This window comes from Ziziphus jujuba, chromosome 4 (assembly GCF_031755915.1).
Source record: "Ziziphus jujuba cultivar Dongzao chromosome 4, ASM3175591v1".
NCBI lineage: Eukaryota > Viridiplantae > Streptophyta > Magnoliopsida > Rosales > Rhamnaceae > Ziziphus > Ziziphus jujuba.
The window spans coordinates 16,477,222-16,492,133 of record NC_083382.1 but is presented as its reverse complement, the minus strand read 5'-3'; the positions used below and the strand labels follow the sequence as shown (position 1 = coordinate 16,492,133).

The 14,912-nt window shown below is 35.1% G+C and overlaps 1 protein-coding gene across 1 annotated transcript; it reads right to left on the bottom strand.

Moving 5' to 3' along the window:
* Positions 1 to 3,503: 3,503 nt before the first annotated feature.
* Positions 3,504 to 11,133, bottom strand: LOC107417307 (uncharacterized). Its single transcript, XM_048471112.2, has 12 exons — positions 10,706 to 11,133; positions 10,158 to 10,361; positions 9,666 to 9,811; positions 8,895 to 9,163; positions 8,367 to 8,461; positions 7,044 to 7,191; positions 6,522 to 6,961; positions 5,524 to 6,038; positions 5,373 to 5,433; positions 4,982 to 5,260; positions 4,560 to 4,821; positions 3,504 to 3,960 (listed from the first exon to the last, which is right to left on the bottom strand). Exons 1-12 carry the CDS (start codon positions 11,093 to 11,095, stop codon positions 3,629 to 3,631), a joined length of 3,141 nt encoding a protein of 1,046 aa, XP_048327069.2. The 5' UTR covers positions 11,096 to 11,133; the 3' UTR covers positions 3,504 to 3,628.
* Between the last annotated feature and the right edge of the window lie 3,779 nt (positions 11,134 to 14,912).

Here is a 14,912-nt window from a genome sequence, read left to right as displayed (position 1 = left end):
TCTTTTATGGTTTTATAAATTCACATGCAAATACATCCTTGCTCATTTATATGAAGAAAGGGTCAACTCTTTATTTGCTTGTGTATGTTGATAATATTGTTTTAACAGGGAACAATGATTCCCTCATCCCTTAGTTTGTCAAGACCCTATTTGCCACATTCTCACTTAAACACCTTGGTGATCTAAGTTATTTTCTTGGTGTTGAAGTGGTTCACACAACTTAGGATTTTCTTTTGTTCCAACAAAAGTACATCCTTAACATCCTTAAGTGGACCAAGATGTTGGATGCCAAAGTAGTCTCCACACCCATGGCCTTGAACTCATCACTATCTCTTCTATCGAGTTCTCCTCTCAAATCTGTCAAAGAGTATAGATAAGTTGTTAGTGCTCTTCGATATCTTCAGTTAACTCGTCTAGATATAGCATTCTATGTAATTAAGTTGTCCCAATACATGCATCAACCTACTAACATTCATTAGGTTGCTATCAAATGACTCTTTCGATGTTTCATGGCAGCTAATCTCTAAGACTCTTTCTCCGTTGTCACTCACATTTGGCTCTATATGCCTTTTTCATGTGGATTGGGCCAACAATAAAGAAGATAGCACCTCCACAATAGCTAATGTAATCTTCCTTGGCAACAATCTCGTCTCTTGAACTTCAAGAAAATAATAATTTGTTTCCTACTCTTCAACTGAAGTGGAGTATCGTGCCATTGCCCATACTACCTTTGAATTGTGTTGGACAATGTCCCTTCTTTGTGAACTTAGTGTTCATTCTACCATTACTCCAATCATATGCTATGATAATGTTGGAACCACATATGTGTGTGCCAATCATCAGCTTCATTCTAAGATGAAGCATGTTCGTGTTGATTTTCATTTTGTACAGGACAAGGTAGCCAATGGTTCTATCCATGTTTCTCATGTCTTCTTTCATGACCAACTAGCTAATCACCTCAGAAAACCTATGTCTAGGCATCGGCTACAAGTTCTATGTTCCAAGATTGGTGTTCTTCAAAGACGCACCATCTTGAGTGGGCATGATAAGGCAATAGAGTTGTAACAACTATTTTACGGTTTTGCAAGATATGTATGTATCCTTTAGTTAGGCTTACCTTATTATGCAAAGTTATCTCTTATCTATATATCATGTTGTATATATATATATTGGCTTAATAATATAGAAGAGCTTTTTCATACTTGCTAAACCTTTATATCTATCTTCAATTAAGATTAATCCAAAAAAACCAATTTGGTAGATGAAAACTATGGTTCTTGAATAATATATAAAAATCTCACTATATACTCATCATTTACTATAGATATTTCCGGACACATAACGGAAGGATTTCTACTTGTCGTCCCCATTACCATCATCAACAATCAAACCATGAAGAACATCCTTTAATATGAATAGATAATTAAAGTATTTAGATGCCATTTGAACCCAATTTCTACTGTGTTTAAGCATTTTAATACATTCTAGGATAAGCTGCAAATAGTTATCTTTGTGACTTGTAAATTTTAGCCTTGCAATGAGTTCTGCAGTTGTAATCGCTTGAAAGTATTAGGCACTATGTGTTATGAATGCAAGCATAACAGCATTCATACATGTCGAAGTAAATTCACATAAATTTGCAGCTTTATAATATGGGATATTGAGGAATATAAAACGCTTAAAAATTAAAATTTCCACTACCATAAAGCATTATAATACATTCTAATATAAGCTACAAATAGTTACCTTTGAGTTTCCCGCACTGGTGTGTTGTGAATTCATATGTGCCTATTGTAAATTTTGGGCTTCTGGCATGTTATGCATTCAAGTGTAATACCATTCATTAAGTACGGGTCATAAGACCCTTCGTTGAACCATACATGATGCAGGGCTAACTTATGTGGGTTCCATATGTAAACCACACAACATGCTAATTTATTATCAATGTGGAATTTTCAAACTACAAACTAGTCACTATAAACTTAGTAAGCAGCTCTTACTTAATTTAGTTTAATAGTTGTTGACATGCAAGCTAACTTGTGCCCGAGATCAATTACAAGCCTTGCGCTTCAAAATTTTAAAAGATGCCCAAGAAGAAAACCCCAAAGGTTATTTTTTAGTCATGTTAATGCTAAATTATGAAAATTAATATTTGTTTTATTGTTTTGTTTCTCATTATATGGGGGAGTTAGTATCTTGGATTCCTCAAAGAAGCGGTATACGAGTCTTTGTTTACTTGATAATTTTTTTTTTTTTTTGGGTGAATTTATTTACTTCATAAGGTTCCATTTGGCAAAGTATGGTTAAATGAATGGTGTTATGAATTCAAGCACGGAAAATTTGAAGCCACAATTTTACAGGGAGTTAGTTCTTGGATTCGTCAAAGAAGCGATATATAGGTTCTCTCACTGCACAAAGGTTCAAAAACAGTATTTTAAATATTGTTTTTTTTAATACCATTTTTGAACCTTTGTGTGGCATAAGAACTTCTTTGTAGGCAAAAGAGACATCATTGTACAGGGTTTGATAGATCATATCATCAAAGTTATTTATGACAACATCCTCATTGGGACAAACATCGTCAATCTCGTAATTCATCAAACACTTGAAACATTGTATCGTAAGTCACCCTCTCAAGGTCTTGTGTGAATTTAGTCATTTCATTTCTTCACACCGCCAATTTGGAGTTGCCACATGCATCTCACTTCCATCCATATTAAATCGTATAGTTGGTATTTTAGTCATTTTCTTTTTGCATATTCCTCCTATGTCTAGTGTGTGTGTGTATATACATGTAAGACCAGGTGGTTTCTACATGTATTTGTCTGGAAAAATGTCATGCAACTTATAGATTGATGTGTAAACTTTTTTATAACATTAGGCAACATGTTGCTTAGTGTTTTCTTAATGATTACAGATAAAATTCTTCTGGTTAAGATAATTCTCCTAAACACATATAATCATTCTTTTATATGGGAGAATCATGTTTGGAATCATCCAAAAAACGTCACAACATGATATATAACATCATACAAACATTTACCACAATGCATGACATTTTCCCAAACAATTCCAAAGAGAAATCTCTCGGATGAGAGAAAAACCTTACTTGTCTATATAATTTTTGGAATTTTGAAATTTGGATGGTGACTCGAGCTCCACAATATTGCAAAGCATTTTTTGAAAGTACACCATCCTACAACAAGTTGCGCGTCAAAATCTGATTAAAGTATCCTCATGAAAGAAATTTCCTATATATATATATATATATATGCTATACATACATATTATGTATTATTTTTCATATTATTGAATATCAATATTAAAGTTAAAAAAATAAATAAATATCTTCCTAACTGCTTAAAAACTTTTCTTTGATGATGTATTTCGTTTGCAATTATGTTTTATCAATTAATATGTTGGTCGTTCATGTATTTTGGTAGGCTGAACTCATTTGGTCATAAATTAATTTGGCGATAGAAAGCTATATATTTGTACAAATATCAACAAAATGAAGCTTTTAATTAACCTGTGTCATTAACCATTTAAGTATACGTGAGACAATAAAAGGATGACATTGGATGAGAATTAGACATGTCATAGATGAGAGGTCTATCATGTCAACCACTTATTCTGTGAACTGTTCAGATGCATCAGAATCCTCATCAGATGTCAGCTCCGAGTCTTCGTCCTCACCATCGCCATCTTCATCAATCCTGGGGGCTCTGATGGCAGTCATTTTATTGAGTGCTGCAGTCTTGCTTGCCCTCTGTGATCGAGGGCCCATTGTGCTAGAAATAGTAGGGACAACTGAGGTGGGTGAACTTTCTTCATCAGAAGATGCCTCGTGATGCCTCACTCTTCTTCTGGAACGAGTTGGCTGTGTAGAACGAGGTGCTGGTGTTTGTGGTATTTCAGGCGAACCAATGAGATCCAAGTTAAATTCTAGTTCTAACCTCCCTACAAAAGAAATGGGCAGAAGAATTACAAAAAACGGTAGAGACAGGAATAGGGTATATATCATCAAAATATATTTTGTAATTATAACAGCAAATGAAAGATTTTGCAAGCATACAAGACAAATAAGTAAAATGTTACTTGCATAAATGGAGGGAAACAGACATAATGCTTATACGGCCTTAAGGTCACATTTTGTCTGTCTGACGCTATCTAACTCTCAACTCTTATGTGTTTAGCCCATAGCATGCACACTGTCATCAGAAACTAATGCCCAAAACTTGCAAGAATAGCACAGATCATGTAATCATTACTTCATTAGGTTTCAGAAATTTAAATAACTCCTCCCACTTTCGCTTTAGTCTTGCCACCAATATCAGATGCTTGATAGTAGATCAATTGGGAAACAGATAATAATCAACCCAAAGAAAGTCATTTCTGCAAAGCAATTAGAATCTTTCTGGAACAAATTTCTACACTAATTATTACCATATGGAAAAGCAAGCAATACCAAAGATTTATTTCATGTTTCTACGGTATTAAGCAAGCAATACCAAAGATTTATTTCATGTTTCTAAGGTATTAAGTATAAAGGACTGTACCAAAAATAAGTTTAGCTTGATTTTGCAACTGTTCCTGATCTGGATGTTCATCTGCCGTCTTAAGATGGTTTGCCATCCGCTTTAACTCCTTTGCAATATCCTTCTCTGATGATACACATTCAATGACACAAATTAAAAGCCTCTTCATTAATTCAATTGCCCCTTGTTCAGATGACCGAAAGTGGAGCAAAACAAGCACTTTGCATAATGCTGAGACATATGCCCTTTCAGCAGGTGTCTTCTTTGTCCCAAAGCTTGTTACCTAGATAAAGCATAAAACAAAGTAAAAGGGTTAAATTCTGCAGTTTTCTTCAACCCAATGGACACACCATTAGGCTAGGATGTCATGGTAATAAATCACCAATTGACTACAAAAATTTTCATTGTATTGAAATCAATCCCATTCAAAGCAAGACAGCTACCTCTATGGCTATACGTATTGCAAGCCCCTCCTCACCACACTCAAGTGGAGGTTCCACAGTACCATCTACAATTTCTGGTGATTCCCTACTACCATTTTCAACCTCCCTTTCCATCTCCTTTACATATAAAGGTGCCTGCATCATCTGCAGCATAAAGCGTGATGCTTGGACTGCAAGCTTGCGCATATTAGACACCACATGCGCAGAACCTCCAGCATTTCCATTGATGCCTGGCCACATAGAACGCAGGACTGGAATGAAAGCCTTGGATAAAACCTTCTGCATTTTCAAAAGATCAAATTTTCTGTGATTGGCTCATTAAGCATTAATTCCAATCTCCAATAAGCAGACTTATGGAAATTTATTGCATAGCAGACTACACATTACTTGCCTTGTGGTTAACTGAGAGAGAAGGATAATGCTCAAAAAATACTGACAAGCATTGTTTCAACCTGGTCAGAAAATATGAGTGGTAATGTTTGATTGCTATCCTCATAGATAAGAAAATAAAAAACAAAAGTAATATGGAAGAGATAATCTACCTTAGCAGCCTTTTTGTTTCATTGCTGAAGTACAAAGCAATGAGCTTGGTTAAGAGAAAAGGATGTAAGGAAGCAGGTATGCCTGGGTAGTTCTCACTTAAAATAAGAATCTTCGCAAATCCCTCTCCAAGAACAGCTTGAATTGATTCATTCTCATCACCTGCTAAAATGCTTCCCCGGTCACTTCTGTCAAGTCCAGCACATAACAGATCAAGCAATTTAACATCCATATTCACATCTGCATCTGGAAATGCTACACGACTATAAGCAACCTCATTGTCTTGGAGTTGTGATGAAAAATCCTGCCCCCAAGCTCTATCAACTACATGAGGAGTGTGCCACATCCCAAGATCAAATAATGCCTTACAAGCCACTACACTAATCGCAGTGGGGCCCTTTACAAATGAAAGCCTTAACTGCTTTACTAGTTCCTCACTCGGTTTCTTCTCTACCAACCCAAAAAGTGCAAGGCACCTCATGGCAATCCTCTGCACATCCAAGTGAGCATGTTTTGCCTGCAATTCAGAGTCCATAGTATCTATGTTAACAACTCAAAAAGAAGATTATTGAACTATATTGCATGTGATATTATAGAGCATATTATACAACTGTCTTCAACATAAATAACATAGTGTTGTACTGGTATGTACTTAGTATCAAATTCCTACAATTAAGCATGTATTAGAAGGGTATAAAAATCATTACAGAAGTCACAAAATAAAGGAATATTTTCCCAATCTCTACAACCTAGAACATAGAGGTTTATTATTACTTAAAGAATACATTTTTGAAAAATTAAATTCCACATGGTTTACCAATGATTAGTAATCTAGTAAATTATACAATGAAGTAGCCTTCCTGTCTCTTAATTTGGAGGGTAAATGAATCCAAAACCTCAACATAAAACGATACCCTACCAAGCCCATTTAACACTATTTTGAGAAGAAAAACAAGTTAGAAATGAAAAAGGAAAGGAGGCATGTAATAAGTTAAATTACCGCTGGAAGCAATAAAGATTGTAGAAGTTCTGGAGGTTCTATACATTTCCTTTGAACCCTATACAATGATTTTGCATTCTCCAAGAGAAGGCCAGTCACAGCAAGGCAATGCATCCACTGTAAAAAATTTGCTGTTCTCTCCCTGCAAGGCTGAGCAAGCTCTTCTATAACCCCAAGAACAACCTCTTCAAATTCACCACTAGCTGCATGCACCCTCTTTGCCAACCCTGAAACTGCACTGGCCCACTCTCTATCGCCACCAAGATTTATTCCATCTCCTATAACAACCATATTCCCATCATCATCTACTTCATGGTCAAAAGGCTTGTGCAAGAGTTCCAGCACAAATGCACTAGCCAACTTCCTGTTTGTAGCATCAGAAAAATCAAGCATTGCACCAAGCAATAGAAGTTGCCGAGATGCAAAATGATAATTGGATCCTGCATATATCAGGACATATTAGGAAGTACAAGTTAGACATTGATCATTTCAACAAAAAAGGAACCTGAAATTCACACCCACCAGCATTTATATGAGCTTTGACTAAGTCTATATAATCAGAAACAGTTGCAGGGAGGATCCTCTCCAGGATGTCATTGTTTTTTGAAGCTTCTGCTGCATATACTGCTGCTTCAGTGCCCATTGTGGCAGCCGCATCAGTCCCTTTTGCCTGTTCAAGCAAAAGCAAAGACCCTTAAATGGTTAGAGGGAAGCTTAATTGATTTAACATACGGTACTCCAGATGCATTAACCTTACTATAATAACAATTATCAGAAGTTTGGGACAAAAGATAACATATATAACAAGAAATCCAAATTTTAAAATTCTTCAGGAATAATGCGTTTAGAATGACAGTAGCATTTTAATGATGTTAAATATGAGAATTATTTTGCACTCATTTATGCGTAAGACAAGAAATTGATGAAATATGGCAGTAAAAAAAAAGCATCTAATAACTTTCCTATGTAGTGCATCTGATAACTTTCCTAAAACTTAGTAAGTTCTAGGAGATGCATGTAGTTTCTATCATCTTACTTACGCCATAGAATAAAGTTCTTTGCCATCCCTAGATTTTCCTTTCTCATTCTCTCTTTTTTGTTTTTTTTCTCCTTATATTAATATAACTCTATCGAGTTGATGTATATTCTCTCTTTCTTCTAATTGTCAGCCCTTTCCATCACATTCTCAAATCCTCTTCTCTTTCTCTCTCGTTGTCCTGCATCAGCATCTTAAGTGAGTTAGTAATCCCAACCCAAAGCCAAGACCATTCTAGACCATAAAATGGAGTTTCTCAAACTTGGATTGAACCAAGCAAATAATTCCTTAGTCAATATCAATTTGCATTGCACTTAAATAAGATGCTACCAACCTCTATTTAGAACTTTCATTCTCCCTATGTCATGGCTCAATAATATTCTCATTCAAGTGAATACTGATAATACTTAGACCTATTTCAACATTTAAAAGCTCAATAGAGCAAAGTACACAATTTGATGGACTAAAAGAAAAGGAACTACAAAACAAATGCGAGACAAATGTAAAGTAAACTAAATAATCTTTGTAGATGGTAAAATATATAAGCATCAAGCCAACTATTGTGACCTTCAAAGCACACTTGAGCTAAGAAAATACATTGGATTGAACATATTTTAATTTACCTTCTTCACCTTTAGGAATAATTGATGGTCAAATATCAGGCAGGCACAATAGCATCATATCACAAGGTCAACCTTTACCCTAGCCCATAAAGTCTGATATTTCACCCTACTGATAGTAATTACAACAACCCACTAGCCACCCAAGAAAAGCAATACAATTAATTTACCAGAAATGGAATAACTTACTTGTGCTTCTCTCTGTAAGTGCCCACATATCATCCTCCAATAAAGAGCAACTTCTGCTTCCATAAGTCGTATGCTTGGAGTGACATTGGCTGCATCTGCTCACATGATGAAGGAAAACATTATGATATTGTAGTGCAAATCTTCCTTACCAATTTTTTATAATAAGCCAAAAACAGGTCAATTATTAAGTTAACACAGTACCAGAAAGGCATCCAATTTTTTCTTTCCAAATTAACTAGTTTTAAGCCAACAACAAACATTAACACTCATGACCATCCACCTTTTTTTTTTTTTTTTTTTTTCATGGACCATTTCCCAATTCCCAACTGAGGTTCTGATGTAAGTTACATCCCCATTCAGTCATTCTTTTTTCAATCAGGTAGCTTCTGGAAAAGATTAGTGCTTAGTATTAAGGTCTCGCACCTGGACATACCTTCATCACTCCTACAACCTAATGCATAATAAAGAACCATAGAATAAATACATGTTCTAACTACATAAACATATAGACCTGAAAACCCAACAAACCTTGAGGTCTCTCACTTAGCGATAATATGTACTGTTGGATACTCGAACCATCATTTAGTTGAATTGAGCCAGCTTCCAACAAAGACCCCATCACAGACTCCCCAACCAATTCATATGTTTCAACATCTAGATACTTGAGAAATTCTACAGGGTCTCCATTGCAGCACTTAGTAAGCCATTCATCCTTCATCAATTTAAGACATTCCTTTGAGACAGCAATGGAACGATCTGCAAGTCCTCTCTGAAGAATAACTGTCCTGAGCTTAATGCTGCAAACACAAGAAAATGAAAGGAATTTTTCTTAGAAAATTAGGAAGCTCAAACAAAAAAGAATTCATTGTCAGCAAGCAACATCCTAGCTAACTATATCATATAAGTTTTCTGTCTGAAACCTCATAACTCAAATATGACTAAATGCTATAACATAATTTCAATGGTTAGTTGTTAAGTTTGCATTTTATGAACTTTTTATCCAAGCCTAATGTCTATTTAATTTAGTATTCAAATTCTATTACCCTCATATTTCTTAATGTATTTAGATGCAAATGGGCAAACCTAAATGCGACAGGGGTGTTAAAAGTGTGTTGTGTTAACTTGACGTAAATACTTGGGTCCACTTCCTATACATTTCAGCAGTTAAGATTGATTGTAAGTTTGGAACGTCAACAATCGTGAACAAAAGAATATCGGTATAATAAATAACATAATCAGAATGCAATCCGAGATGTCGAAAAGAATAGAAGATAAGTTTTCAACACACCAGAAAATTACCTAAGGCTTTGAAGAGGAAATTTGTCTGCTAGAACATAGTATGCTGCTTTGCGTACTGATTCACTAGCATCCATGATACAATCAATAATTGCTTGTGAGGTTGCATTCGAAGGAGGCAAAGATAGCAGTATTGTCTTACGGACCTCCTGAAAAGTTGTCATAGCTTGATATTGAAAACATATCCAGACAGATTTTAGAGCACTAATATATTATTAGCACACCGAACCTCTAATCTCTTAGAAATGATAATAATGATCTCATTTAAGTGTTCACTAAGAAAGAATAAACTTATAAAAAAAAAAAAAATGTATATATGTATATATAGAACAAATAAGTTAAAATTTTTCCAAATTTTCAAGATACTCATATGTTATACACTTTACATTATACAACAAGATGTCGAACGTGGGAACCCCTCAAAAGCCACATAAAAGGTACATGTTTGTTTTCTACACAGGTGGGGATAACCAAACAATAGAACGAGACACTCACCGCATTTTGCTCGAGAGGAAGAACCTCGAGAAATAAATCAAGGACATCACTGTTCTCACAATCAGTTGCAAAGCGAGAAAGAGCCCTAATTGCATATGTACGGATCAAAGGGACCTTGTCCCCCACCCGCTGCTTCAGACACTCTATTACCTCGTCCCATAATTCATTGCTTACTTCTGCATCGTCTGGTAACCTCATGATTATCTACAAAAGCCAAATTCAAAACAATAAAATAATAATAATAATAATAATAATAAAGCAACAATATTACTATCAAATCCCAAAAGCTGTTTACTAACCCACAAATCTACCTAATTTCTCCTGATTTGTATGAAGAATAGAAACTCCATATTGAAATCTTCTTTCAAATATGCTCCTCTTCGTTTATTTATTTATTTCTCAGCAACCAATCAGGGTACAATCATAATCCGAACCATTTAAATAAAAAAAAAAAAAAAAAAAAGAAAGGACAAATTTTCCCACCCACCAAAAAAGAAACCCGAATTTCCTCCCCCATTTCCAATCATCCAAACAAAGAAACAACTCACCTCGGAAATAATTTGGCAGGCTCGAAACCTAGCGGTCTTGTTGGCAGCAGCACTGGCAACGAGGAGAAACCGGAGGAAATCCTCCAAGAAGGCATCGCAATCGGAAGCGTGATCGGTCTCACGCGAGGTGGCAAATACGGAAACGAAGCGGACAACGCGCTCGGCTGAAGCCACGCGCCTCTGGAAGCCGAAGAGAGGCAGCAGGCTTTTGGAAAACGCAGAGAAGAACTGGGAAGGGGACGATGGAGTCGACGACGACGTCGTTTTGGAGCGGAGGGCCGAGAGCTCCTTGTGCTTGCGGATGTGGATGGCGTTGGAAGCTCGAACTTCGTCTAGGATTTTTACGATTTTCAGCGTCAATTGCGTCTCTTCGTCTCTCATCTTCGGCATCTCTCTCTCTCTCTCTCTCTCTCTCTCTCTCTCTCTCTCTCTTCGTCTGTTGGTCTTGTGATTTTGATTTGTTTTTGAATTCGAGCGGGAATTTTCAAATCTCAATTTTTAATGGACCCACTATGAAGCCCTAAAGTTGAGACCTTGGGCCCAATAAACATTAATTTTGACGAATAATTGCTTAAAACATAATAAATATTTTTTTTCATTCATAAAAGATAATAATAATAATAATAAGTGAATAGAAATTCTGGATGCAATACCACAAGAGCTCTATGTGGTCCCAAACTTTTTAAATTCTTAGTATATGATATGATATAACTTTATTTTCATATTTTAAAATTATTTAGTTTCATATTTTAAAATTATTTTTCAGAAAATCTTCTGTTTCTCTTTTACATGTAATGATCATTGTTAATAGAGTACGACCGACAACCGAATCTCAAAAGAGCATCAGTAGTCTTTGATAGCCATTGATGGTATTTTAGCTGTTGCAGTTGCTATTCTTTAGGAAAAAAAAAAACTCAAAACATTTTTAAAAAATGTAAAATGTTTTGGGTGCCTTTAACACACCTAGGTAGCTACTGTCGACCATAGACCACTTGTCGGCATCGACTAGATAATGTGAAAGGAGACCAAATTCAAAACACAAACAATTTTTAAGGAAACGAAGTATCAACTCCTACTGCCAGTGGCAAGATGAAGTTGAAAGCTCGAATCCATTTTTCGAATTTTGATATTAAGATCCTCTAATCATGAAAAACACAGAAAATCAATACGGAACAAAAAATAAAAGAAGACAAAACACAAAAAAATCGAAAAAAAGAAGATGTGTTTTTTTTTTTTTTAAATTAATACACAAAAAAAGTTTTTAAAAAAACTCTTTGGAGTTCTAAAAAAACTATGTTATCAGTGATCTGTGTGATGTAAAACTGAAAAACTAGACATCTATTTATAAGGTTCTGAGATTAAACTAGACATCTATTTATAAGGTTCTGAGATTATCTTTTTCGCAAACTTAGAGAACAAGTTAAGAAAAAAAAAAAAAACTAATGGGCTGGACTTTAAGAGAAGGTTGGATCCCACAATTTTTCCACTCCAACTGCATTTCAAAAACTGATGGCTACCTATCATCTATATCACTATGTCTCTATATAGCTTCAACTCCTATGGTGTGACAACCTTTATAAACATATTTGCTGGATTCTCCTTTGTGTGAATCTTTACCAATTTCAACAATTTTTATGTTCTATCACATTGCATATGCAATAATAGCGAATATCAATGTGTTTTCTCCAAGAATGATGTATTGTGTTCTCGTTCAAGTACATAGCACTCTACTTGTCACAATATATCTTGTAATCCCTCTGCTTGATGCCTGATTCATTGAATAAATGTTTTAACCATAACATCTCCTTACCATCTTCTATTGAGGTAACGTACTCTGCTTCTATTGTAGATAAAGCTATACGCTTTTGCAATCTTGATTATCATGTCACAACTCCTCCATCAAAAGTGTTAAGATAACCTGAAGCAGATTTTCCACCATCAAGATCTCCGGCCATATCTGCATCTGTATAGCTTTCTAGAACTAGATCACTTCCCCCGTAACACAAGCATACTTTTGATGTACCCTTAAAATACCTGAAAATCCACTTAACTGCTTCCTAGTATTCCTTTTCAAGATTTGAAAGAAATTTACTCACGGTATCAACTGCATGAGTAATGTCTAGTTTGGTAACACCATTACATACATCGACTTCCCACCACTGAATAATAAAGCTTTAAAATCATCTCCTCTATCTTTATTTTAGATGAGGGACATAATCTCTTAGTTAACTTAAAATGGTTTGCTCTTGAAATTATCTTCACCACTAGTGATAAAATCTTATCAAAGTCAATTCCTTTCTTTTGAAAGAAACCTTTGACGACCAATGGGGTTTTGTGCTTCACCAGCCGTTTGCTACCATATTTCTTAAACTTGAACACCATTTATTCTTTAGTGCTTTCTTTTCTTTTGAAAGACCAACCAACCCATAAGTATGGTTCTTCTACAAAGACTCCATCTCATCTTGCATTGCATCCAATCATTTTTCACTGTTTTGATGGGAATTAGCTTTTTGAAAACTCTCTGCCTCCCATTTTTTAGGAAGCATAATATATTGAGATTCTAGATATCTTTGTGATGGAATATGGCCTCGTTCAGATTTTCAAAGAGGTGTACCATCATTTGATTGCTGTTATAATCTTATAGCTTTTGTTGTTTGAGTCTCTCCCAACTCAACATGCTCTTCTCTCTTCTATTCTACTTTTAGTAATTTTCTATGCACCTCGTCGTCATTTGTGGTGGTTTATGCTGATGCTAAATCAGGAATACAATCATAGGCGCTAGTACTAGAAGACTTTATAAGCTTTTCAATATCTTCTATAGTCTGGATTTCATGGAATATTATATCCCTAATTCTAATAATCTTCTTTGCCTTTAAGTCCCATAGTCTATATATGATTTTTTCATCTCCATATCCAATAAAGATGCATGAAGTAATCCGTACGTTGAGTTTCTATCTAAGCTTCTTGGATGCATGTGCAAAGGCTAAACATCCAAATACTTTTAATAAAAGTAGGAGGAATTCTTACCTCAACACACTTTATCCAAAATTTCAAAATTCAATGGTAGAGATGGCGATCTGTTAATCAAATAGCAAGTGGCACAAATAAGTTCTCCTCAGAATGGCTTTGGTAGCTAAGCCATATTAATCGTAATTCTAACATTCTCCATAATTGTCTGATTTATTCTCTCGGCTATACCATTATGTTGTGGGGTGCAAGGGAACATCTTTTCATGTTAATACCCTATCCTTTATAGTAAGAATCAAACTCTCTAGAAGTATACTCATCTCCATTTTGTAAGCGAAGATATTTCAACTTTTTTCTTGCCTTATGCTCTACCATGGTAGAATTCTTTGAAGTAATTTAAAGCTTGATCCTTCATATTCAAAAAGTAAACCCACACCTTCTGAAAAACATCATCAATAAAGGTTAGGAAATATTTATTGCCACCTAGAGATTCCACCTCCAAAGGACCACAAACATCAAAGTACACCAAACTAGGCAACTCTAATCTTCTAGTTGAAGAGGATTTAAATGACACTTTTGTTACTTACAATACAAACAATGATTACGAGGATCTAACACAACATCCTTGAAAATAATAATAAGCTTATTTTTTGTCAAAGTAGACAATTCTTTCTCACTTATACGACCGAGTCTCTGTTGCCACAAATTTTGAGATACCTCTCCTTCTATAACATTGAAGCTATTTGCATAAATTTTCATATGAATCTTGTAGAGTGTTCCATAAATATGTCATCAAGCAACAACTATAGCACCTTCTATCATTTTTCATGTGTTATTGTAAAATTAGTTGTCGAAACCTTCCTTGTCAAAGGCTATTTCTGAAAGTAGAGTAAGCTGAAGGTCTGGAACATGTTGGACATCCTTCAAAGTAATTATATGTCCAACTTTGGTCTTTATCTGAACATCATCAGTTCGAACAATTTTAGCAAAAATTTTATTTGCTATCTTCATTGTGCCAAAGTCTCCAACGTGGTAAGATGCTATAGTATCATCTACCCACTCAACGTCTTGACTTGAAATATAAAGGCATGTTTCTTCATATATGGAAAAATATGCCACTTCTTCTCTAACAGTGACTAAAATTCCACCATCCATCTTCGACTAATTGCTTTTTTTTCCCTGCTCTCATAAGATCTTCTTGCAGTACTTCTTCAAGTGATCTTCTTAGCCACAATAATAA

Coding starts and splice junctions, on each gene's coding strand:
- LOC107417307 (XM_048471112.2), bottom strand. CDS start 11,095: ATGCCGAAGATGAGAGACGAAGAGACGCAATTGACGCTGAAAATCGTA. Junction 6,039..6,521: donor AATCTTTATTGCTTCCAGCG/GTAATTTAACTT, acceptor TCTGAATTGCAG/GCAAAACATGCTCACTTGGA. Junction 3,961..4,559: donor TCAAGCTAAACTTATTTTTG/GTACAGTCCTTT, acceptor TTTCTTTTGTAG/GGAGGTTAGAACTAGAATTT.